Consider the following 26,155-nt stretch of genomic DNA (forward strand, 5'->3'; position numbering starts at 1 on the left):
TCTGGCAGCGCTGCGCCTTCTCCGGGGGACTCTCCTGCTGCTGAAATTGCACCGAGTCAGGGAGGACCCTGCAAGCAAGTGAGTCACAGGCCACAGAGGTCCTGTCTTTATTGCAAAATTAGGTCGTTGAAAGATCATGACCTCAAATTCATATTTACGCATGTGACCTAGCAGTCACCATTTGCCTTCAACACCACCAGCTGATGACACTGGGCTCGCACATAGTGACACTGCGTGAAGCCACTGAGGGCTCTGCTATGAGGGGATTAGTGCTGAGACGTGGTCAGCGTGTTGGAATGGAGCATGACTTAACCGGGCAGTGACAGCTCCCTCTGGGGACAGGTTTCCTTTGAGTAGGAACTTGGATTCAAGTGCTTGATACAATAATATGCGGTGCCTGCTTCCTCAGAGGCTGTGTGCCCTTTGGCTGTGTTTTTTATCAATGTTTACTATAGCAATAGATTTAGTAGATTATGCTGTGTCATTCAGTTCTCTGCCAGAATGTATGTTAAAGACAAACTAGAAAGCGTGTGAGTTGAAGAGAGTAGCTGTAATTTTTATGGCATAAGCAAGGCCATTATAAATTATATGAGGCAATGAGGATCTAAGGATTTTAGATCAAATTTAGCCACTTTATCTGGAGACTTAAGAAAAGAGAAAAATGTGCTTTTACTGATATTGCCGTTTAGGGAGCTGCCAGGTGGCCGGTTAATAACCTAGATGTGCTGCAGAAGATGCAGCATCAGCAGAGGCTGTTTCTGAAGGGAAGCAGAGGAGTGTTTTCCAGGGCACAGCGACAAGGCGGGGGAGTGCCGGGAGTTTCCTCCCGGCTACAGGCACGAGTCAGGTATGGAAGATGTGACAAGAGGGAGATCCTGGGGTAGGTAATGCTAAACCAGAAAGGGATAAGAGCTTAGGAAAATTGCAGAGAAGGAGGGGAATGCAATGAAATCTAAAGAACAGTTGGCTACTGAAAATGCAGAAGCGTGGGAAATGGTATCTTGGCTTCAAATCGGGCAGATTCACAGATGTCCATGGAGTTGATGGGATAATTTAGAGGCACTTGAGACCAAAGGCTGGATGAGTCATGGAAATGGATTGTAGCACCTTCCCCTTTTGTCACTAGATGGAATCTCTGTCTGTCACACTGATGTCAGCCCCATTCCTGCTGGAAACTGCATCATCACTGGCACAAGACCTGCTGCTGCTATGACCCTTGCATGTCTCAAGGGGCCAGAGCTTGGGACAGAGGCACTGGGGGCCCAGGCTTCTTGCTGACCCCTGAAGCACACCAGGAATGAGCTGGGAGAAGGGGATATCTAACCCTTCCCTACTCCAAACAAAGCTGTCTGGGCATGCTGCTGCATGGGAATTTGAGAGAAGAGATTGAAGGGATCAGCACATGAGCTTGGGTGGCAGCGGGGGGGTTTAGCTTGCACCTTTGCCATCAGCAGTAAGCAGAACTCAGCTCAGGTTGCTTCAGTCATTTTCTGCACTTGTAACAAAGCACCACACAGACCCCAACACTGAGTCAGTCCTAGAGCTAGAATAAGTACGGGTTCTTATGGCAAAGTCAAAGCTAATCCTTGTTGCTGAAAGACTGTGAGGTGTGGGGCCAGCAAGGCAGAGCTGTCCTGCTCCAGAGCAAATCATCCCTCTCACCCACAGTAAGTGTCAGGTCTCTCCTGGGACACAGCTGGGGGTAAAGGCAGGTGAGCAGAGTTTGCTGCCTTCTACTTCAACAGATGGGGGAGATCTGCTTCTCAGAGCCTGGCTTGCACTCTGGGTAATAGGATAAATAGGGGCATTTACCCAGTTTTTCCCATCCTGTGTGCCACTCCGCTGCTTGGGGTCTCTGTATCAAGGCCCCCCAGCCCTTTGTCTCTTCCAGGTGCAGGTTGTAGGGGACGGTCCTGCTCCCGGTTGCCCAGAACTTCTTGAATAAAACCTCATGGACTTGCCTCTTCAGGGTATAAACGCAAGGCAGAAAAAGGCCTGAAAAAACACAGAGGGAAACTGCATTTCCATGAAACCCGCAAGGAGACGAACATGTGCTGGAGATGGCTCTGTGAGAGTGAATCAAAGATGCCTTTGTTGTAGGGATGATGCTGTGGGGGAACGAAGCTAATCCTGTAATGACGAGAGAAGCTGGAACTTCATGGGCTGCCAACGGCAGTGGGGAAGCACCAGCTACAATGACTTGCTGTTTATAAAAACATCTGGAGATAAGAAGCTTATTTTTAGGCAGAGTGGTAGCCGGCTATTCCAGCAGGCTCAAGTGACGATAAGGATTTGGCATATGAACAGGAGAGTAAGACATCTCATCTTATCTTGTACCGCCACTTTTCTCCATGCTTTCCCTCTTGCAGTAGAGAGCACTGACAATTGCTTTAGGATTCACATGAAAATCCTTTGAAATAGCCATCAGATTTCTTTCCTTTCCTTTCCTTTCTCCACTTTTTCAGAGTGATGTTCTCCCTTAACTTTAAGGCATGAAGCAGCTGAAAGTCTCTGATTAGGGTTTGGAAGACACGTGCAGACATGGCATTTTGAATTCCGGCAGCCCTGGTTCTGGTTTGTCTGAGAAGCTGCTTGTCTGATTTGCTGTGCTGGAGGTAGATTTTGCTACTTGCTGGGCTGGTTGTAATGATTCAAGCGCATGCTCTGGATGTAGCTGATGTTATTCCTAATGTGTATTAATATCAGTAAGAATAGAAATCTATCATAAAATCATATTCTGCAAAAGCAATGTTAATTTCCTTGTTTTCTGCGTAGAAATTTTTCATTTGCAAGTCTCGCCGTCTGCATTGCAGCCATTACATGTGGGAAGTATGGAATGTGTCTTATCAGACACAGAGCGTGCACAGCAAAGGACATCCAAAGGTTATGTTGTCATCATGTCAAATGGGTCTGTTTATTCTGAGTGCTGTAGAAGCAGAGCTTAATCAGAGCATCAGCCACATGCAGATTTGAAATTAGATTTTACAATAACCACCTGTCTGCTGTTTCAAATCCATCATATTCTGTGGGTTAGGGCTGTGTTTGCTTAGTGAATATATATGCTGGAGTACATAATCTAAAAGCCTTCATGCAACAGTGTAAAAGGCACTTAAATGCATGTATATGTATGAGTGTGCAAGGGAAGCACATCTATGTTATGGCTTTCTGCTACAGTCTGCTACTAAAGCATGTGGGGAAAAAAAGGCTTTTTTCCATACAAATTAGTATTAGTGAACCCACCTATAAAACTTCTTTTGCTCTTCTTTTTGTGTTCATAATGTGTCAGCCAAAAAAGGTTGGTGATAAATGATGCAGCATTTGATCTTTCTCTGTCCTAAACATTTTTAAAGGAGTAAGTACAAACATGGACATAATGTTTATACAGTGAGGCATGCCATAGTTTTTGTGACTTACAACATTCTGCCTTTAAGGAGTCAAAAAAATCTGTATGAAAAGTTTAAGCCTCTCTCCACTATGTTACAACATGGAAAAAAAATAAATCCATGTGTTCACTTACTGCAAGCTGCATCAAGGCGGTGGTGAGTCAAGATGAAAAGAGCAACGATATTCAAAGTAAAGGCTGACATTTTAAACAGTGGCACTTGGAAAGAAGTGGAATTAAAAAGAATTGCAGAGCAAAAATTGACAAACAATATGTACCACTGTTTAATCATACGTTCAAAACTGCCTGAAACAAATAAGTACTCCTTTTTTTTTTTTTCCTTGCTTATCTCAACTATGGTAATTATTCATCTACAGCGGTAGCTGCTCTCCCTGGGGAAAAAGAGAATGTATTTTTTACATTCAGAGTATGGCCCTTCCCACGGATGTCAACGGGAGTTTTTTGTTTATTTCAATGAGAACTTAAATGGGCCATTAAATGAGATCCGTAATACCACAGCCACCCTGCCCTAGCAGCTCCCTCCTTACCACAAGGAGCAGTAGCGAGCACTGGGTTTAGGGTGGCCAGCATCTGAAGCTGTGCGTATCCCCTTCTCCGGAGCAGGGGGCACCATCCCAGTGTTTTTCCCATTCACCATGGTACTCTGAAACGCAACGGGGTGGTTGTGAGTCGGGGAGGTGCCCAATAGCACACAACTGCTGATGGTCCAGCTGGGCTGAGCTGTAAGCCATTGCCTCTGCCTCTGTCCAGGGCTTAGTGTAGATCCAGGTGCCAGGGAGGTGCCAGAAGTGTAGCTGGAGAGTTTCCTCCGACGCTGAGGGCCTTTATCTAGAGCAGCATGTTGGGAAGCCTCTAACTTGTGTGGTACCAAGGTGGTGCTCAGGAGGAACAGCCCCACATCTCCACCTCCTGTGCTTTCCCTTTCCCAGTTTGACCTCAGAAGACCGCTCGGAGTTCTCCAGGTCCACCCATCCACGTGGTGGGATCTGCCCGTTGCTGGGCCACGTCCCCTCCCGCCCTGCCTCTGGCTAGGGCCCGATGCCTCAGCGCAGCGGCGCGAGGCCAAGCAACACCGCGCTCAGCGCAGCCCGTGAGTTACAAGCTCGCTCCTTACTCCAGCTCCTCATCTTCACTTGGGAAGACGCGGGCGGACACGTTTTAACTTTGTTCATTCAAGCTCATAAAACAACTGCATCCTTGCTGAACTCAGGTGTGTCCATAGCACCTTCTCCTTCAGGAACTCTTTGGAGGAAAACGCGGCTATAAAGCTGCTTTATCAGACAAGGCCACCGCTCGCCCCGCGCCTGCCGCCGCTCCGCTGCTCCTACCGCTACCGGCCGCGCTGCCGGCGGTGCCCCCCGGGGCCGGGAGGGTTTTCCAGCCCTGAATTTCCGCGCCGGGCCCTCTGGAGGTCAGTGTTTGCCCGCGCTGCGGCGGACCTGTTGCAGCCCCGCGGAGGCTCCGCGGGCAGGGCCGGGCCGGGCCGGGCAGGAGCCCGCCTGCTCGGAGCGCAAACCCCACGCGCGCTTCCCCGACCCGAGGGGGGCGGCGGGTCTCCCCGCCCTGACGGCGCCCCCGGTCCCCGCGGTGCCTGCGCGGCCGCGGAGCCGTTTGTCGCCCGCGGGGCGCTGCAGCCGCGTCCCCCCCGTCCCACCCCTCCCCGCCCGGGGCGGTGCCGCACCGCGGGGCGTATTGCGGCGCAGCGGGCGCGGGTGGAGCAGCGCGGCGGGAGGCGCCGTGCGCGCCCCGCGGAAGATGGCGTACATCCAGGTGGGTGCGGAGCGGCGGCGTTGTGGGTCCCGGGATGATCCGCATCACTGGGGGGACCCCCTGCTTCGTCTGCGGGACGGTGCCGGTGCCGCGGCAGGGCCCCCCCCTCGCTCCTTGCCCGGCGCGGGTGCGCAACTTCGGGTTAACTTCTGGGGAGGAGTTCCCGGCGGCAGCCTCCGGCGAGGGGGGCAGGAGCGGGGCTCGCAGCCTGCTGCTGTCGGCGAGGCGCCGGGGTAGGAGCGGATCCCGGCGGGGCACGGCGGGCAGCCTTCAGCCCTCCCGCCTCCCTGCCGGGGGCAGTGGGGTGGCCCCGGGTGCAAGCGAGCCCGGCCCGAGCCTGCACAAGGACTTCTTGGAGGGAGGAGGAGGATGAGGATGCTAAACCCCGCCGGCAGACTTGAGATGCGCTGGGGACTTAATCGGCCTCTCCAGCCTGGGCACAGCCCGGCGGGGTGGGGGGCACAGGCGAGCCCCAGCCTTCGGCGTGACGGACGAGACCCCCCCAGCAGCGTGAGGCTGGATTAAAATTTGGGCTGGTTCAGACCCTGAGCGATTTTCCCCTCGGCCCTGCAGTTCCCAGCTGCCTGTTTTCCATCTGTAGCTCCGAAGGCTGCTGCCCGGTTTTAAGATAAGCCCGAGCGGAGCATTTACAGCTGCGCGGGGAGTCCGGGGGCTGGTAGAAACACCCGCTATCAACACCACCCATGACCCCCCCCGTCCCACCCGGGGCAGAGCCATCGGGGGCGCGGCGGGCGCTGCCCCCGGGGGGGTGGCTGGAGCCGGCGGCGGGCGAGCCCCGCCGGGGTGGGGTACGGCGGGGGGGAGTGGGGCTCCCGGCGCCCCTCGGCTCGGCGGGGATCTCGAGTGGGGCCGGGCGGACCCTCCGGCAGCGCCGCCGTCGGGGTCCCCCTGTGCGAGGCGGGGATTCGCGGGTGGGGATGAGGGCAGCAGGGACAGCCCGTTGCACCCACGTTGGGGTGGGGGGGGCACCCACGGGTGTGTGGCTGGGGGGACTGCGCTGTCCGCAGGCTGCCGTGTCCGTTGTGGTGGGGCTTGTGAGCCTTCCCTGGGGGTGTAGCTGCGGGGGCACAACACGGTCTGTCGCCGGTGGGGACCCCACCCTGCTGCAGCGTCCCTGGGGACACCGCCATGGCGGGTTGTTGTAGCTGCTCTGTTGACCCGGTTGTGATGGGTGCGGCTGTGCTGGCTCGGAGCAGGCGACCCCCGCCATGGGCCCAGGCAGACTGGGGGGACTGGGCCCCTGCAGCGAGGCGTGGAGGGGAGGTGCAGCCCTGCCTCGCACCCAGCCCCGGGCGAGGGGGTGCACCCAGGCGGCCGCCGTTGGCCCCCGAGGAGGGTTCACTCCTGGCTGCAGGCTCCCAGCTGGGTTGTTCTCTGCTCGGCCGGCTTGGGGAGACGTGGCAGGGCGTGATGGAGCCTCCCTGACCCCGGGGGCTGAGCCCTTCTCCTGGGGGTGCTGAGCCCTTCTCCTGGGGGTGCTGAGCGCGTCGCAGCAGCTTTGCTCCCTGGGATCCTCCAGTGCCTGCTCACTGGTGCATCCTTCCCTAAGCCTCTGCCCTTCCTCAGCCCTGACCCTCCTGCCCGGTGTGAGGGAGGTGGGTGAACACAGCTGGTGGTGTTTGCTTTCCTTTCACGGGCCCCTGCATTTAAGCCCTATATGTCCCTGGTTGCTTGTTTACCTCTTCTGCACTATAATATTTAGTTATTCCTCTCCTCCCATTTCCCGGTGGAGATTTGTGGGACTCAGTTTATGACGGTGCTGGTGGGACCGCTGCGGGTGCTCTCGGGGCTGGTGGCTCACAGGCATGGTTTCACGTTGCCGGTGGCCGATTGTGACCCAAAGGGCTGTTTGACACAAGCCTACGGTGCGTCCCTGTGGGCCATTTGGAAATGCCACTTCCATCGCACAGCACGTGCTACGGAGTTTGATCGTGTGGCACGGATCCAGCCACTTCATTTTAGAGCAATTTAAATATTCTTGTTGCAGCTTTGCTAAACCACTGTAGCTCTGGCTGTCGTGCTCTGGCTGTCGTGCTTTGGCTGCAACTTTGCATTAATAAGAGATGATAAAGCCCTTTAAACCATTTAGGATTTTCTTAAACAGTTGGTCTATGGGTATCTGGTAATCACTGTCTTGTCACACTGCACTGCAGCGTTTCCAGTCTCTTACTTTGTGCTTCTAACGAGTGATGGCCTTTTCACCAAGCACTGGTTTCTGAGAAGTTTAAAAGGGAGCCTTGGGCTGAAACGTGGTCCATGGGAGAGTTCTTGGAACTAAAGGCAACTTCTGCCTCCCAGCTGCTTTATAAAAAGCTGCTCTTGTTCCTGCCATGAGCATAAAGTTAGAAACCAATTTCTACATGTAAAAAAGTAGGGAAGAGTGGGGGGTTTTGTCTGAGTTTTTTGTTGTGTGGTTTTTGTGTTTTGGGTTTGGGTGTTGGTTTTATTTATAGGGATTCCCTCTGTAGAAAGACAGCCAGGACAATTAGGAAACTCTTAGATATTAGGCAGAAAGCAATAGGAAAATAATTTCAGCAGGCATTTGAAATGCTGCTAAGTCTCCAGTTGTCAACTGAGTCAAGTATAATGTTTCAAGGTTGTCTTCGTGACTAAAACATTGGCTTGCAACCTTTTCTCCGTGACTCGGGGGAAGTAGCTACAGTGCAGATTTTTGAACTGGAGCATGTGACTCAAGTTTTAAGCACTTATTGTCTATTTTTTGTGTTCTTCAAGTCACATCTGAGGATGAGACTGAAGATGCCCAGCTACCTCAGCTGATGTGTACGTGATGGAGAGTATTCAGAGTCTGTGCCCCTTCCTAGAAATGTTGCTTTTAACAAGTTGACATTGAAACTGCGTTTATATGGGCTGAATCTGGAGGGAAGCCTCTTTTTTCACTGTGTTATCTGACTGGAAGATTTGGATATGGTTTGCCATCAGCAACAAGTAGTTGCTGCAGTTAGAGAGGTTATTGAAGAAAAGAAAGGGGGTTGCACATGATACCCCGTTAGCAAGGGTCAATGAGCAGGATTTTCATGCTCCAGGGTGGGTTTGGGAATTTTGCTCCTGTGGAAGGAGAAGCAGAGGGAGCTTGGTGGGAAGGGACTGGAAATAGCAGAAGCTGATACCTAGTCAGGAGACCTCTCCTTCCTCTAACATTTCCAAGGTACTGTCTTGCCAGAAATCCAAGCTCATCCCAGGCCGGGGCATGTCATGGCAGAAAATTAAAGTTACTTGAGCATTGCTAACCTGTTTTTGTCTTTTTCATTTTGTTCCCCTTTGCTTCATCCTGGATGTCTAAAAGGACAGTTGGAACCAATAAATGAGGTGAGTTAATCTGATGATTCACTCTCCGTTCTGTCTCCTTGCTCCATCCTGAGGGGATTGTATCATATTTTCTGACTTTTTGCTGATGTCCTAGATATAAGTAATGCACCGCATTTGGGGCTGGTAATTTTTTTTTTTCAATGTTCAGATTTTGTTTATGGAAAAAACTGTGTGTTTTACTGGAGCAAAAATAAATGTTCCTGTGGAGAATTCCCTGCAGATCTGTGTTCCTCAGAGGAAACCCCTTTGCGTGGTGTGATAGTGCCCTTGTATCTGCCCACTCGTGAATACTGCAGATGTCTCAAGTATTTTGGGGTGATATCTATGGAGAACTTCTCTCATGCTTTATTTCTTCAGCTTCTTAGGAACACTTCAAGGTCACATACAACCGTAAAGCAATTCAACCCTGGATGTGCATGTGCTGTGCTCTTGCAACTGCATGTCTCCCCCCCATGACTACGGAGCAATGCCCTTTATTAGCAGTGCCCTTGTGCTGCTTAATGAGCCTTCTTACAAACTGCCGAAGTTGAAGCCGGTGTGGGTGGGAAATGGGCTCAGGTTTGGCTTTCGGCTCCTCGTGAAGCAAGCAGAGTTTTGAAATGGAGGGAAGGCTATAGGAATGGCATGGAAATGGGGCAGCAGCCTGTTGCCCCTCTGATGGGGTGCTCACACCCCACGGTTGTAACAGCAGAGGAGCACTTTTCTGGGTCAAGTTACTTTTAAGAAAAACCATTGAAGGTTCTTCATTAAATTAATCATCATAGCAGAGGGGAGGCATGTGGATACTGTGCTTTTGCTAATCCATTTTAGTGGCAAGTTTGTGGGGCTGTAATGCTGTGTGTGTATGGATCATGCAAATACTACTTAATGATAGATCTAGAGGGATAAAATGTGTTCACATTGCTGTGTTAATTAAATAGACCCTCGCCGGATTAAATCGGAGCTTCTGTTTTTAATTCCTCCTGTTGTACATTTGCTGATCTATTAGTTTGTTGATGTGCGTGAAAGAATAAGTGTGTTCTACTTTAGCATATTGCTACGCCATGGTGTTTTGTAAATCACCCTCTTGCCAACCTACATAATAATACATCACTACTAGAGGGAAATACCTGTGGTGAATGCTTATTTTCCTGCCTTGTTATGGCATCAGTGAAGTTGGGCTGGTAACTGCATAGCACTTGTCTGTTGATATAGATGGAATAAATATAGTTCTTAATGTTCTGTTGCAGAAACACAAACATAAATACAGCTGAATGTTATTTCTCAATAGCTATTTGATGGGTTGTAATCTTGTACTTTGGTTTCCAATGGCTTCAGGGTCTGCTCGCTAGAATCTCGGATCTCTTGCTGTGCCGGTGGACTTGTAGAAATTGTTGTCAGAAGTGTTTCGACTGTAGCTGTTGTCAAACAAATGAAGATGAAGTTGAAATCCTGGGACCTTTTCCTGCTCAAACTCCAGCCTGGCTGTAAGTTTAGATGCACAATTTCCTAGCTTTAACTGAGGAGTAGGGCTGCTCAGCTGTGATGAGGGTATTGATATGAAATGGTGATAGGACATTCAGAGGATGCCATGTAGAAAGGAGGAACCTCCTGTTGAGAGTGGGAACATAGGCTACTCAACAGTGAGATGTAAAAGGAGCAGCCCTGTTAGCTCAATAGTAAGGTTAGTGTTTGTAAAACACTTTTCTGGTGGGTAAGATAAGTTATTTTGTAAGCTAGCATAGCAAGCTGATAATTGGTTTAGCTGTGCACCCTTTTCTAAAGATGCTTTTCATCTTCAGTCCTATTTGCTCTTCAGATGGACCAGCCCTTTGGAGCACTTCAACTTAGCTGAAATGCTGATGAGGTTGTTTTGAAATATTTTCTTATCCTAGCGTGAAGGTGGTTGTCATATAGGCAGATGAAAGGTGTACCTTGTACGTGCTCTAAAGGGGAAATTAATTTAAGGTTTCATTTAGCAAGACTTGATCTCCTGCATCATCTTAGTACTCTTCAGGATTTCCTCTTGAATCATTAAAGAACAACAGTGGCAGTGCCAGGTTTTATCTGGGGCTTTGATTAGTGTATTTGCAATCTATTACAAAGAAAGTCAGTGAAGTCTTCCCTGTTTTACTTCCTCTCATTTGGGAATCTGCAGCACAGAGGTGACCCGGTGGAGGCATTGGTGAGACCAGTAAGGGAGCAGAGATCTCCTGTCTTCTAGTGACTGCTCTGTTGCCTGGGCTGGGCTGTCTTCTGTGAGAGCAGATCATTTGATGGACACAGCTTCAGTGTGTCCAGAAGCTGTGGCACAGAGGGTGCCTATTTAGTGCATTATATGATGCTCAGAAGTTTGTATCTAGGCACTGAGATGATCAGTTAATTTTATCTACTCCTGTGAGTACCAACTGTTATTCTGTGTCAGGTCTGGAAGGTCCATGGCTTGGTGCTGCATGAAATAAATTGTCTTATGTTTAAATTGCAGTCTTGTCTATATACTCTTGAATCCAAGTAGAATAGGATGGTAGTTAATACTGAAGCAATAAACCCAGAGATGTTCAAGATGTGTTAGAGTGGTTTTTAAATGTGAAGCAGCATATTTAAGAGTCCAGAAATGGATTCACCTGCAATTAATGGGAAATGGAAACAAAATCGATGCTAAATAGGGAAGCATTGCGCACAGAAGAACACAGTGATGAGGCTGCAGTATTGGACGTAGAAAGATTGCTGTAGGAACAATTACATACTTGGGAACAAGTATCTAGGCTTGTTGTGAGAGGATGCTTCAGAGTTTCTCTGGTGTGTTGAGGAGCAGAAGGGACATCCTGTGTGTTTGGGGCTGTGGGGTGATTGTCCCATGGTGTAGTTTTTGATTGCTTGATCCTTCTGTCTGGCTAAAGGGGCATTGTAAGTATTGAAGCTCTGTTCTTCTTTTGATCTCAAAACTCAGGTGTATGGTGACTTTGCAGATGAGCTGGACTTTGCCACAGGCAGAGAACACAGAGACCTTTGAACTCATAAAATGCTCTCTCCAGCCTGTATTGTTTTCTCCTATTCGTGCTCCATCTAAAAGCCTCAACAATTAACATACTGGAATGGCCATAAGCAGAAAACAATGTGCTCTGAAAAAAAAAGCCCAGTTCTTCAACTATGTTGCACTTTATGCTGCTCCTATTCATGCTAACAGCCCTGGGAAGGGTCCCCAGGACCCCAGCCTAGGTCATGTATCCATCTTTCCTTCCAGCCTCAGGCAGTCTGGTGCAGTTAGGGTCTCCCTGCTCTGCTGTAGTGCTGAGAGAAGTCAAATTCCCAGGGGTAATGCCTGAGAGGGGCAGCAGGAGCCAAATAAGAGGACACATGGGAGAAGTAGCTTTGCTTTGTGAGGAGGCATAGATGCTGCCATGCCTTAGGATCACTGAAGTCACCATCTCCTCTGGCACTGTTGCACATCCTGTGATCTCTAAGGATGCCTTAGTGCGTTGATGTGGAAGCTGTAGGTGAGGCTTTGCTTGCTTGAAAAGGTTGTTGGCTCCACTTCTTGAGTTGAGATGGACCCAGGGTGGTGCCAGGGAAGATGGCGATGCTTTAAGCTTCCATGGTGACTTTGTTGGAAAATGGTGAGGGAACCCAAAAATGAGTCAAGTGAGGAGGGCAAAGAGAGCAGAGGAGATATGGAGAGGGAAAGGAGCGGAGGGGATGTGATTGAGAGGAGGGAAGGAGCAAATGAGCCTGTAGAGAAACACAAGTCTGGAAGACTAAGAGGAAAGGAGAGTAAAAAGCAGGAGGCAGAAATGGTGTATTTTGTTTGCTGATCAATAGGAGGGCCACGCTTTTTGTGTGTGCAGGTTTAAGATGGAAATGAACTCATGCAGCATCTGCTGGCTCAGAATTCAGAAGCCAAAGATTTATGTTTTCATTGTGTTGATCTTATACTCTTCAATCTCCATATACATTTTTGGAGGTGGGAAACAATGTCTGGAGTTAGACATGTGAGCAGAATAGGAGTTTGGAATTGGTCTCAGAATAAGGTGTTTAGTGGGTAGGTTTTTAAGTTCTCAGAGATCTGTGTATGCCAGTTGACCCCTTGTCCTTTTTTTTCCTTTTATTTTTGAAAAGGGGGGTTTTTTATTCAGTGGAAACCCCTAAAATGGAAGACAGATTTGACACTGCCATATTCTGCATTTAGATGCATGCACTGAATTTGGGAACAAATCAATTTATTGTATTCCCTGCTCACAGCCTGAAAGTGTTTTAAAAATAGATCTAGGTTTTCAGCTGAGATCTTTCCATCTTGTCACTTCTTCATGGGCCTGGGACACTGGTATAATGTGGAATGCAATTTGCTCCTTCCTTACCTGGTCACCCAGTCCCCAGGAGAAAACTGCTTTTATGGTCTTGACTGGCCTGCTAGCAAACATCTGAGTGCCTGTGCTCAGTAATCTATCCTTTATTTTTTGCCTGTGGGTTTTCCCTTTGGCAGCTCTGAGACACCTCATTGTCCTGGAAATTCAGGAGGGGACACTGAAACTGCAAGTTTAAGCCCTTCCTCTTGGGGAAACTGTTGATTTTTCTCACTTTCTGAATTTTTTACAGTGGCAACTTAGGAAAAAATTTCTTACTGAAGTGAGTCTAATTGTATTGACCTGAATGCATAGTAGCTTCTTGTTATTTCATGAGGAGCATTTGCATCCTGGTCTTTGCAGAAATGGGCTGGGAACAAGGGGTTATGTTGGAGCTGCCCATGATGGAATATTCTACACAAACCCCAAAGATAAACGGTGCACACTCTGTGAGACTGAATTGAAATCAGCACACGATTTCTCTTCCCAAAGGTTCGGATTAAACAGAAACAGAGCTGCTTTAACCAGAGCCAAAGTTTATTTGAGGAAAAATTATTGTGGCTCAGTAGCAATTTCCTTACTAAAGGTCATCTGTATGTTATTAACTCACTATTACGTTTACCCATTGTAGAACATCTTTAATGCCTCTCTTCCTGATTCCCTTTTCATCCTGCCTTCTCCTTCTGTGCATTTGCTTCTCAAACACAAGTATATCCAAATGCTACCTATGATTGTGTGGACCCGCATTTAGTCATGAAAAAGCTATTTGTATTCCAAGTACTGATTATATGTCAAACCATATGATTTTGACTACCTTTAATGGGCTGAAGAGTTGTGCAAATACTGTATGCCACTTTAGCATAGGGTTTGGTTTTGGTTATTAGCAGACTTTTTTTAATGTGGATGAGTTGTGTGACTCTGAATTGGTGAGATTTGTGTGGATCCTGCTGTGAACTTTGTGGGTTTGGATAAGAATTTCCAGCTTAAATCTATTTTATATTTGGGGGACCTTTTCTGCAAGTTTACTGCTTTTTGCAGAATATATTTATTGCTCTGCTCCCGTCATTGGTTACTAAAGCAAATGATTCAACATATTTCGTTTATACCCAACTGAGGCATGCACATAGAAAGGGTGAATCAGGAGCAAAACTCATGCAGTATTCTCCTTTGCTTTGCTCATTTCACACTGATGCTTTCCTTGTGATCCGCTGCTGGTTTTTTGGAGTACTCTGTCTCATGGATTAACCAAAAGGCTTATTTTGCCTGATGCACTACACTTCACGTATCATTGTGTGATTCCATTTCCATCAGCAGCCTCTCCCCTCTGAACATGCAGTTGGAGACTTTATCTCCTGTAGTTGTTACTGTCTGCTCTTGTTCTTCTTTCAGTCAAGGCTGGGAGGTCCTGACTGCTTTTGTGAGCCACTGGGGGTGTGACACATTGAGGTTTTCAACCAGAATGTTGTTTTATAGAAAACAAGACATACACACACACACAAACTGAAATGGGAATTTCACGTGGACTTCTTTATGATACCAGTCTTCTGTTGAGTCTTCTCAAAGATGCTACAGCTCTCATTGAAACTTGATTTGTTATTTAGATCCTGCCAACTTCTCGGCTCACACTGAGACCCCTGGGCAGTAAAATTACTGTCTGGTGAGAATCAGAATCACCTCTGGTTTATAGACATGAATAAAAAGCAACCAGTTATTTAAAAAGGCATGTCAATAAATAGCTCTTAGTGAATTATTTTTATAAGATCAAGTTTTGAATCCTTAGTGGCATCCCTGCAAAGCAATATTTTACTGAGAGGGGTGTGTGGTAGGTTTGAGATGCCTGAGCATGGTGGTTTCCCATGCTGGTTCATTCCTAGTGAAGTCTGTTCTTCCAAAGTGTAGGTGTGAATTTACAGCAATAAGCTACTGTTTGGGTTTTGTGGTTTTTGTTTTGTCTTTCTTTTTTTCTTAGAGACAAATATAATACTTCTGATCAAGATCTGAGTCACACGTGCCCATGTGCCCTTTGTCGTGCTCTAATACTGATAAAACTCCATTTGAAAGACATGCAGAAAGATAAAAGAATCTGGTTTTTACATAGGTCTGAAGTCAGTTGCTCAGCCTTTTGCTTGCCAGATAGAGCAGGAGATACCCCACAGCATCCAGGGATGTGCACCCAAGATTAGACCCAGAATACCAGAATGCATTTTTATTCTGTATATGTTCATTTTACTGGGTTGAATCACCCAAAGGTCTCTCTTATAACAGGATAAGCAGCCAAAATGAGGACAAAGATGGAGACTCTGATAATACAATCAGTGAGCTGCCTCCCACTCTTCAGGATGTTTCCCCTGACAGAAGGCGGTCGTCTTCAGATGCATCACGGTCCACTTACAGCCTCACGAGGCGGATTTCAAGTAAGGTCGTCCTTCCAACTTTAATGTAATTCTTGTGGGGAAGAAAATCAAACTGTAGTGCTTGCTCTTTCATCTTCTAGACAGGGAATCAAGTCAAGTTGAAGGTACATTGGTAAAAATCTCATCCTGTCTGCAGGAACACAGTGGAAGGGGCCAGCCCTCTTTTTATTGCTGAAGCATATGCATGATAATTCCATGTGAAGAGGGACGGGGCAGGGGGGAAAGTGTAGCTGAGCTTGTACTTCAGCATAACTAAGGGTGCTATTAATTGTTGGCAATGTAATGGTGAAAAGTCCCACTGAGGAGCCTGCTGTGCTGGGTGTTGCACAGCCCCAGAAGAGCTGTACCCAAAGAAGCACAAGTTGACTTGCGCCTATAGTGGCTTCAGTTGAGTTTCTAACAATCATATTTGTGCATTTCTCTTGTTTAGGTTTAGAGTCGAGGAGGCCAAGTTCTCCGTTAATTGACATTAAACCTATCGAGTTTGGAATAATAGGAGCTAAGAAAGAAATAGTTCAGCCAACTATCCTGCGAAAAACCTATACCCCAGATGACTATTTTAGAAAATTTGAACCACGACTGTACTCTCTTGACTCAAATAGCGATGATATGGACTCCTTGACAGATGAGGAGATCTTATCAAAGTATCAGCTGGGCATGCTGCATTTTAGCACGCAGTATGATCTGTTGCATAATTATCTAATAGTGCGAGTCATTGAGGCTAAAGATCTGCCGCCTCCAATTTCTTACGACGGTTCAAGGCAAGACATGGCTCACTCCAACCCCTATGTGAAGATCTGCCTTCTTCCTGATCAGAAGAACTCCAAGCAGACCGGAGTGAAACGCAAAACTCAGAACCCAGTGTTTGAAGAGAGGTACACATTTGAAATCCCCTTTTTAGAAGCCCAGAGAAGAACTCTGCTTTTAACCGTAGTGGATTTTGACAAATTCTCACGCCATTGTGTTATTGGCAAAGTGTCAATGCCCTTGAGCGATGTAGACCTTGTGAAAGGCGGACACTGGTGGAAAGCCCTTGTGCCTAGTTCTCAGGTAACAGAATTTATCAGATTATTGCCACAATTTTTCTCGCTGCTTTTTTGTGCGGTTCCTTTGCTTGTTGGCAAGTAATGTGGTTTCTAATTAGTCATCGTCATCTTGTTAATACAGCATCTGCTGGGCTGAAATAATGTGGGCCTATAACTGGTCTTATAACTAATACTGTGAGGTAGAGGAACTGTCTTTCATACTCAAAGAAGGTGGCATGACAAAAGATCCTATGTCAGCTTTAATGAGAACAACTCAAGACAGCTTTGGAAGTCTGCACCTTTTGGAAGATCTTTCTTGTCACTGCAGTGACCTGCATCCATTCTCAGACACTGCAGTGATACTGTCCCATCTAGGTCACTCCTGTGGTTGTTAACGTGACTCTGCTTTGGGGACATGAGGGGAACCACTGGTGCCAGTTCAGTAATGATTTGATTCAGAAAAGTGTATAGAAGACAAAATCTCTACAGATTTGCGGCATAATGCATGAGCAAAAAATTGCAAGGTAGTGATGGATTTATTTTGATCATGTCCCTGAAGGAAATGTAAGTGGCATGTTGCATGCATGCAAGTTTGAGCATGTGTTTTGGACTAGATTGAACTGTCCAATGGGACAGGAAGAGAAGGTGCAGAGGGTCTGTGTGCTTCCACGTCTGTTCTCAGGGAAGGGCCCTGGTCAGCGCCACCTCCTTGCCAGCCAGGAAAAGAGTTGTTCAATGGAAAGGTCTGAGCTTTGCAACCAGGAATGGTCATTAGCTACCAGATTTGCTACTAGCTGTGTCACCCATGTAGCTAGAGGCACAGGACCCTGTAAAAAGCCAAGCTAAGGGTGTAGCACGAGCAGCATCGCAAACGTTTGTGCTAAGGACAGGAGTGCCACTTGAGGTTGGTATAACAGGGTTGCCTCTCCCAGTTCCTTGCCAGCTCTGGGATTGCAGTTTCTAAGTTTAGAGCCTTTGCTGAATCAAAACCCTGCGTGAACTTGGATGGTTCACATTTTCTTTGATTTTTTATGTGTTCACAAAAAGAGTGGCATAGTCAGAGGTATTAGATGAGATGAACAGTAAATCATTGACTTCACTGCTGATTTACGGTGTGGGTCCAAGAGTCTGATTTGGAGTGGAAACTTGTGATCAAACACTTGTGGAAGTAAAATCCACTGAGCAGTATTTGTATGTGAAGCCAGCCGGGTCTCTGACCCTGCTTTGCCCCTTCTCTGTGTGCAAAGGAGCTGAGAGTGCTCAGACCTTCTGCAGTGTGTAAAGGAGGAGAAGATCAAGACCCCTGATAACTGCAAGAGAGCCAACTAGATCTGCTGTAATAGAAGTAGGAGTGTTACAGGATTAGCCTGAACAATGTTCAGGCAAAAAGGAAAGTTTTGAAAGTAGTGCACAAGTCAAAATTGTGGGGCCTCTGAGCATGTCTTTATGTAGGACATGTCTTCATATCAGTGGGATCTGCTCTACTCAGTAGAGTGGCTGTGTTACGAAGCAGTTCATAAGGAAAATGAACAAGGACAGATGTTCCTGGGCACCCCTCACTGTCTGGGCCTTTTCCCCGAATGTTTTTTTATAAATGACTGCAACAACTTACTTATTTTCTGGTATAAGTGATTCATCATGGACTCTGCATTGTGTATCTGAGAACAGAGCTCTCCTCTTTGCATCCCGTTATCCTCCCGTGATTCACACCATGCAGCCTTGCTTCCCCCCCTCCTCTGCTTTTGCATGATAAATACTTCTGTGTTATGTATCTCTTTATTAGTAACATGGATTCATTCCACAGCTAATACAGACCTTGATTAGACAAGATCATCTCTGCCTTCGTGTGCCAAGGTCAGAGCCAGCCCTTCTTCCCGCCCTCTCCAAAGTTTCATTGAAAGCTTCTGCTGTTTTCAGCAGTGCTGCCTGCTTCACCAGGATTCAGGACAAATTATTTATGCAGAAATTGGCTTTTCTGATGTTTATAAAAGGAAGAAGAAAAAGACAAAACTCCATTTAAATGGGCAGGCCTGACCTTACAAGCTTTCTGCATTTATCTGCTTGCTATCGTATGGAAAAACTTAATTTAAGCAAAAAGTCCTTCACACCTTCATTTGTAAAGTACTTCCGTGTTCTTTTTGCCTTAGCTGGCAGACTGCAACTGCGAAGAGAACAACAGTACTTGCACTAGGACATCCAGGGAGGGTGTTTGGTATCATCTTCGAGTGTTTTCTCAGTGATAACATTTTTAAAGTTCATTGAATGAGGTATATTTTATCTTAGTGGTGATTAAAGTTAAAGTCATTGATCAAAGGGTTAAAATAAATCCTGGAAGAAGTAAAACAGTAAAGCTTATTACTTTGAAAAACTGCATTTCACTGTCTTTCAATAACAGTGATGCTTGTGCTAGAAATTTATGAGGTTTTTTGATTGCTAGTTGGAAGGTTCTGCCTGTGGAATGATAGATTTGACATGCTGACAATTTTTTTTATACTTTTTACTTTTTTGCTTGATTTGTTCATGGACAGACAGTCTTTATTAGTTTCTTGTTGGATTGAACCTGAGTCTGCTGAAGTGTACTTTGTGTTGTGAGATCGTGATAGATGGAGACAAAAAAAATCTATGTGCAATAGCATTTTATTTTGCAGAAGGTGTCCTCGCATTCTGGAGAACAACGCAAAGCTGCTGTGGTGCAGTTCTGATGGTTAGGCGATGAAAATTTGCCAGGCTGGATTGGCTGCCCCAGGGCTCTGACACAGAGCAGCAGCTGGCAGCAACACCCCCCCAGTGATAAAGATAGTGTTGGAGAAAATGCTGAAGCAGATGCTTGAAAAACTAGTAACAGGAGGGAGAGAAAAATAGACAGTCGTAGATGTGATATGTAAAGATAAAAGACACAAAATACATGATTTTTTTTTTTTTTTACTGGCATTTATAGACAGAAACATCATGAGCTGGAGAGATGGAGGAAAATTAATCCAGATGGCAGGAGCTGTGGAGAAGGTTTTCTCTTCATACCGGTGGGAGTGGGATGGGGTAAGGTATGTGGTAGGTCAGAGAAAGTGGCCTAAATGGTATCAGCTAAGATGAACATCTGTTTTGCACTTGCTGCATCCGCCTGGAAGCCATTGCCGTAGAGTGTGCTGATAAAGTCAGGTGCTGAGTCCTTGTCCTGCTGTCACACTGAGCCCCATCAAGCCCAGAGCTGGGACACTGCCTTACTACAGGGCTGTGCCAACACAAGTGAGACCTGCTAAAAAAGATGGGGGATGACAGCAATCCTTTGGTGCGTGTGGTGTCGAGGGGGACGGGTGGGTTTCTCCCAGACTGGGGCATGGTCCAGCTTCTGCAGCCAACAACTCCATTGACTCCACTGTGAGCTGGGCCAGGATAAGCTCCTTAGGCCTGTGGATGGGATGTACAGCTCCTCAATTGGTGAAAGCCCATCATCATTAATAGCAGAATATCTTCATTACCACCTCATGGAGCTGCTTGTTAACTGACAGCCTGGGAACTTACCTGGGGTGTAACGAGGCGGGCTGTGCAGCATTGCTGTGCTTGTTATGTCTGGGTTGTCAGAGAACCCGAATATAGGTGAGCCCATGCTGTCCTCTCAGCCTTAAGGAATCAGTACAATAAACCACTTGATGCTAAGCTTCGGGCAAAAGACTGTACCTGTGCATAAGTGCTTTTTTAGTTTGGATCATGCATTGAACACTTAGGGGAACTGAGTCCAAAGCGAAGGCATGGGGGAACTGCCGTTCAATGTATCATCAGAACCTGCAGCTAAGCAGAAGGACTTATTCCTTGTAGAAAATGTCAGTGCAGGTATTGCCAAATTCTTTATCCTTGGTAGTTCTGGGAGGCTTTTTCTTGCAGGGTAATTAATGTGTTTCTAAAGCACAGTAGCTGCTTGTGGAGTAGCTTGAGTCCAGTCCCCATAGGAACACTCCGCGCTCCTTAAATATCCCCTTAAATGTGTGTGGCTTTACTTAATTACCATGAATGAAGTTGGCAGGCCTTGCTGTAGCTGGGCTCAGATTCACACATTTCACCGTTAAGATTAATTCTGAAACACATGTTCAGGACCCCAAGTTTTATTGACATATGATTCATTTCTCTTTTGGCAGATTTGAGTGGGCAGGAATAAATGTTTTAGACCAGCAGTAATGAGAGCTTGAAGATCATTCTGCAAAACAAAAATTGCCTGGTCGTGGTGGGAAAATAGCATAAAAATTCCTTCTCACCTCAAATTAAGCCATTTTTATAATAGAGGGAGTATGTATTGGACTTGCTCTTTAAACTTTGTACTATGATTGCACTACAATGAGCTGTCAGCTTTTTACGTTCAAAATGGTATGTGCTCCACAAATGAAGTGGCTTTGCTGTGACAAGTCTCTGCAATTTTTTGATTCCCATCTCAGGGATAAGCCTACAACAAGTGCTGCACTGTTGTTATTGCCGTGCCTTGGTTGGGAAGGAAAAGAGAAAAATGAACTTGAAATTCTGGTAATGATTCATTTCAGAGCATTCCTCTTGGGTGCTACGTTGAATTCTGCCGTGCAGGCAGGTGGTTTTGGTGTGTGGTTTGGAGGCCGCCAGTTGTGCGTGTACCAGGTTTGTTCTTGGTACTCTTGTTCCTTGGCTTATCCATTGCAGCCCTGAGAAGGAGCCATCCTTGGGGAACGTGGATGATGTCTAGCGTTTGGTAGCACAGTGTATTATTGAAAATAATACCAGTGCCCGTCTCTCATACAGGCATAAAGCATTGGACAGGCAGAGACTTGGTTCAGAGAGTTGGCACAACAGTTGACTCAAGGCTGTATGTGTCAGTGTGGAACGGGGCTCCATGTTGCTGACTGTCACGGGAAATTAAATATGAAAGTGAATGTTGTAAGGCTTTTTCCTTTTCTTCCTTTTTTTTTTTTTTTTAGCTGTCCAAAAGCTTAGCGGCTACTTAATTAAAGGAATGATGCAGGATCACTGATGATGAACATGGATTGGTTATGTTGGGCTATGCTTGCTCATTAACAGGAATGTTAAAATCAACCTGTCAGTTTACCTGTGTCGGGTAGGAGAGATGCTCTGGGCAAAGCCCGGCTGGAGGCAGGATGCCACCACCCTGCAGGTCACTGGACTTGAGGGAACTGTGATGGCATGCTGTGATGGATGTTGGTCTGTCATGATGACATTTTTGGCTCTTAGGCTGTGGTTAGTTGTCATATTTTGGCTTATGACATCCTACCATCTTCCTTTCACTCTGTATCTTTATTTTTTCCCCAGATCCATTTCATTTTTTTTTTCCCCCTTTCCTTTTTCGGTCTTTAAAGCTCCAGCACTGAGAAATTTTTCTTCTTGATCATTTTCTCTGTTTTATCCTTATCTGTCTCTTCTGCTTCCAGCTGTCATCGCAGTCACCTCATCCCTTCCCCTCTGTGCTGTTCACTCCTTGCCCTTGCTTGCAGAGGACTGGGATGCTGTGGGGTGTATTTTGCTGAGGAGGAGCCCAGAGGAGGGGTTGGTGGGGATCGTGGGCAGGACCTCTCCATAGGAAATCTTCTTCCCAAAGGTCTTTGCACTGGAGAGGCTTTCTCATGGCCATCCAAACTGATGCAAAGCCAGTTAGACTTTAGAGAAGGGATTTTGTGACTCTCTTCATCATACATCTACTCAGCATCTGTTACATAGTTAACACTGTTCTTACCCATTGGTAAGTTGGTTTTTTTTTTTTTTCAGGTTCTGGTGCTTAATAGCTTAGCCTTCTTGAAATGATTGCTGTGTGTCACAGGGTGCTGTAGAAAGCCTGTTAGAGCAAACTGTTCTAAACCATCCGTTTTTTAATGTGCCTGGAGGTACCATCAGAGATAACCTTGAGGAGAAAAATCAATCTGAAACTTCATTAGGGGCGTTGCGTAGATGTCTGTGCTGATGTAATGTGCTCTGGTTCCCGTTGGGAATCGGGAGGGTTTCAGCTGCAGAATTTTGCTGGTGTTGTAGCAATGCACAGCAAACAGTCTGGGGGGACTGTGAGGAAAGAATTGCCCTGATCCAAACAAGATGTGCAAATGGCATTAATTAAAAACTCCTCTTCCCTTGAGGTAGCCTCTTTGTGTTTCAGAGATGACGGAAAAGAAAAAAAACTTCATATGTGTCTGGTTCAACCCAGACAGTAACTGCAGAAGGTTCTGGATCACAAATGAGCAGAAGGCTGCAAATTCAAATGACTGGCTGTGTAACACAGCTGCAGAAAGGAACAGCCAGAAGTGAAATGTTAATCAGAGCTTCAGGAGAGTCGGACATCCCAGACTTGGTGTCACTCCGGCACCTCATCAAACAGGAAATTGCTTTTCCAGGATCATCTGGGATCTCGGCACAAATCAGTGCATCATCAGCATAATAATGGCAACTAAAATGATGCCTTTGCACGGCTGTGACTGAGGGGCACCTCTGCACACTGTGTTCTGTGAACAAAATATTCAGGGCGAAACCAACAGCATTTTAGTTTCCTGATGAAAAGACCTAGGAAAAGTAAAATTCAGGCACTTCCTTTTGCTATGGCAGACGAGGTGCTGATGCCACCTCTTATGTATAAACTTGCATCCCTCTTCTCAGCTCAGCCCCTGTGTGAGTCTGAGGTTTGGGGAGGCTCCAGTGTGTGACAGAACAAAAGCCAGGCTTCTGTGCCTGCAGTCCCCCGGCAGGAAGTGTCTTAGGCTGTTGCTGATAAAGATGCCTATAAAGAAGTTGATGGGCACGGGGGCCAATGGTTGTGGCAACACAGAGTGTTTCCAAGGTGCAGGTGAGCTCAGTGGGTCTGCGGGCTGGGGGAGCATCCTGGGCAGCTCCTGTGGCCCTGCGAGCCACCTGAGACCTCTGTGGCTACTCATCCTTCCCTGAGCTGAGTCTCCTGCCTGCCCTGTAACAAAAAGCCTCCTGTTTCTTCATCGTGTAGTGGACCCCGCTGTGCTCCCTGGTTATCTCCCTTCTGCCCACTGAGCCAGTGAGTCCATTAAGCCGCAGCTCTGTCTGCATCCTCATCTTCATCTCTGACACAAACTGTGCTACCAGTGTGTCTTGTTAGCAAGACCATCACATCAGCAAAGGTACATGCAGTGTGAGCTTGTTGGGGAAAGCATGGGGAACTAAAAACCTAAGGAGGTTGCCTTGTACCTCGGGCTTCTTGAAGAAACCCATTAATTCCTTGCTTGTTTGCTAATGATGACAGGTGAGCAAAGAACAGGAGAAGGTTAGCAAGCGTGGTGCAGCACGGCATGGTGGAGGTAGTGCTGGTCTGATGTGCCAGAGAGGAACGTGTGGTAGCTGCTGGCCACTGATTAGTTTTCTTGAGTGCTTTATGTTCCCTCAGGCACTGTGGCAGGATTTGAAGCATGTTTCCTAGATCCTTGTGGCTAAGCTAGAAATAATGCATTTATAAGATCAGAGACAGTTCACTGCTTGAGTTAAGTGTCTTGAAAAGGCTGAGTCACTTGTATGTGGAGGTGAGCTATCCGGGGATCTGGGTTTCCTTCTGAAAACACCTTTTATCATTGCTGCAAACACTGCTGGTGCTCTGCCTACAGGCTGCTTTCTTGCTGGCTTTGGGCACACCCATTCTGCCGTGGCCTCTCTGGGTTGGATTCTATGTTGCTTCCCTTAAAATAATTAGCAGAAATCTGGGCATGCTTGAAAAACATTAAGGGGCAGAAGGTGATACTGAGGTTTGGGAAATTAGGCCTGATCTGAGACTCATTAAAGCTGGTGGTAGTCTGTCTTCTGACTTCAGTGGGTCACACTGACAGAGTATAGCATTTTACATCTCACCTTACTCAAATTTAAGCCCAGATAGTAAAAATGATTTTTCTAGAGCTGGCAATATCCTTCTTAGGTTTAGGTCCTACGTCAAATCAGGGATTTAGCTTTACCTTTACCTATCGAAGGCTCGTGAGTTAAGCAGCAGTGTGATGCTTACATTATAGTGGCTCCTTCAATAACCTCTGCAGGGGTTATGGGACATGGTGCTGGGGAGGGTTCAGGTGGGGATAGATGCCTGGTTCTCCTGTCTGTGCCTCGGTGTTACATACCCAGTCTGATATTGTCAGTGTACATGGGGCAATTTTAAAAAATGGAGCATAAACATAAATGTGTCAGAAGCATGGAGATCTACCTTCCCTTGCTGAGCTTCACTGCCCCTCCCTGATCCAAGGAAGCCCCTCAATTTCTGCAGATCTTGGATAAGGTCAACAGCTTCCACCAATAGACAAATCCGGAAGTAATCACCCCAAATCTTAATGTGGATTTTCAGCATTCTAAGCTTGAGGTGACTTGAAAGGTCCTACATCCATGCCCAGTGCCAGCTTGCCTCCTGGTTGCGCCAGAAGTTTGGTATTTGCAGCTGGAGCTGTTTGATTGTCTCTTCCCAGCAGGTAATAACATCACTAATTGGTTTCCTAATTTGTGCTGTCCAAATGTACCTGAATTTCTAGGAATTAAAGCCTGCATGAAACCTGATGTAGCAGCGAATGCAAGTGGAAGTAGGACTGCATATGTTAAAAATGTTGTTGATATGTTGTAAAAAATGAGCTGGGATTGAGGGGTACCTCAGGTGGATCTGTTGTGGGTGGCGTTGTGGGCGCTGCAATATTTTGTTACTGTCCTGGTAATACATTTAGGAGTCACCGGCTGTTCTTGATGATAAACGTATCTTCAGGCTGTTCCAGCCACAGACCCAAGAGTAGCAGTTTTGGGGAAAATCAAACCAAAGATGATAGTTTAAATTAGATAGATAACGTTTAAATCACCTTGGATGTGATATTCTCTTAGATCCTTATGTTGTGCAACCATTGGGCACAACAGTGTATATAGGTATGGCTTGACCTCGCAAAAATCGTGAGCACTGTGTGCATATTGGGTCAGGTTTGTGTTGGGGAATGGCTTTCTGATGGAAAGGGCTTGAAATATCTGTTGAGCAGAACTGTGATACAGGAGTTGGCAAAGGTTGACGGAAGAGGGGTACCTTCTTGGTGAAGCAAAAATACTGTAGCTGCAGAAGAAAATGCATGTGGTGAATGTGAGTATGTGTGCTGTGTAGCCATATACTGCCACATAATGTGACCCAGGAGATGCTGTGACAAAAGGAGCGTGGTGTAAGAAATCAGATGCTTTTTCTCATGGGGGAGAGGGGCTGTGGGGAAGGTCAGGCAGAAGGTGGGCCAGCTTGGGGTGGATGCTGCCAGGTTGGCTCTGAAGCTGGCTCCTGGGGCAGCGAAGTGTGCGAGGAGGGCGCGTGGGTTTACCTTAGGATCCGTGATGTAGATCCATGCTTTTTGCCCAGGGGCTGAGTCAGGGTGTTGCTGTACTTGCAGCCTTCGCCCTGTTCCCTGCATGGTGCTTCCCTTGTCCTTTGCTCATTAAAGGGTTAAACACAGAGGGGTTGCTTTGCCAGCTCCTGAAATGCAGAGAACTTTGGTGTGAAATCTGGCAGCCTATTTTCTGTGGAAAGACAAAAAAGGTATATTGGATTAAATTGAATTGTATTATGTAGCATCGAAGGTGCAGGACTTCCTCAGCCTGCCACCTGCTCCTGTATGCCATGCACGTCCTGCTGCCTTCACCAAGAGTAGTCAACAGGAACAGGAGAGGAGACAAAGTGCCTCTCAGAAAACTTTTAATACCATTACCTGATAACCAGTTTTAGTGCTTGGCTTGTTAGGTGAGGAGCTGAGTGGCCTGCCCTTAGTAGGAGCCGTTCTGTGCTGCTGGCCGGCCAGGCAAGAGGTGCTGGGCTGCTCCTAGCAGAGGGATGGGGCTTTTCCCTCAGTGCCTCCTTGGGTTCGGTCCGAGCCCTCTGTTTCATCTGTGCTCAGTGGAAACTGCTTT

General features: G+C 47.0%; 1 protein-coding gene across 2 annotated transcripts in view; it reads left to right on the forward strand.

The window, feature by feature from the left end:
• The first annotated feature begins 5,022 nt into the window (after positions 1–5,022).
• Positions 5,023–26,155, forward strand: part of SYT17 (synaptotagmin 17) — a 37,732-nt gene continuing 16,599 nt past the window's right edge. Inside the window, exons 1-5 of one of the 2 annotated variants that reach the window (XM_074885819.1) lie at positions 5,023–5,173; positions 8,504–8,521; positions 9,839–9,987; positions 15,106–15,254; positions 15,685–16,304. In XM_074885819.1, coding sequence (XP_074741920.1) covers positions 5,159–5,173; positions 8,504–8,521; positions 9,839–9,987; positions 15,106–15,254; positions 15,685–16,304 — 951 coding nt within the window. In that variant the 5' untranslated portion in view covers positions 5,023–5,158. The remainder of the gene's footprint in view (positions 5,174–8,503; positions 8,522–9,838; positions 9,988–15,105; positions 15,255–15,684; positions 16,305–26,155) is intronic. The other variant, XM_074885820.1, reaches the window with a different exon arrangement.

The sequence above is a fragment of the Strix uralensis genome, chromosome 16 (assembly GCF_047716275.1).
Source record: "Strix uralensis isolate ZFMK-TIS-50842 chromosome 16, bStrUra1, whole genome shotgun sequence".
In the NCBI taxonomy this organism is placed as follows: domain Eukaryota; kingdom Metazoa; phylum Chordata; class Aves; order Strigiformes; family Strigidae; genus Strix; species Strix uralensis.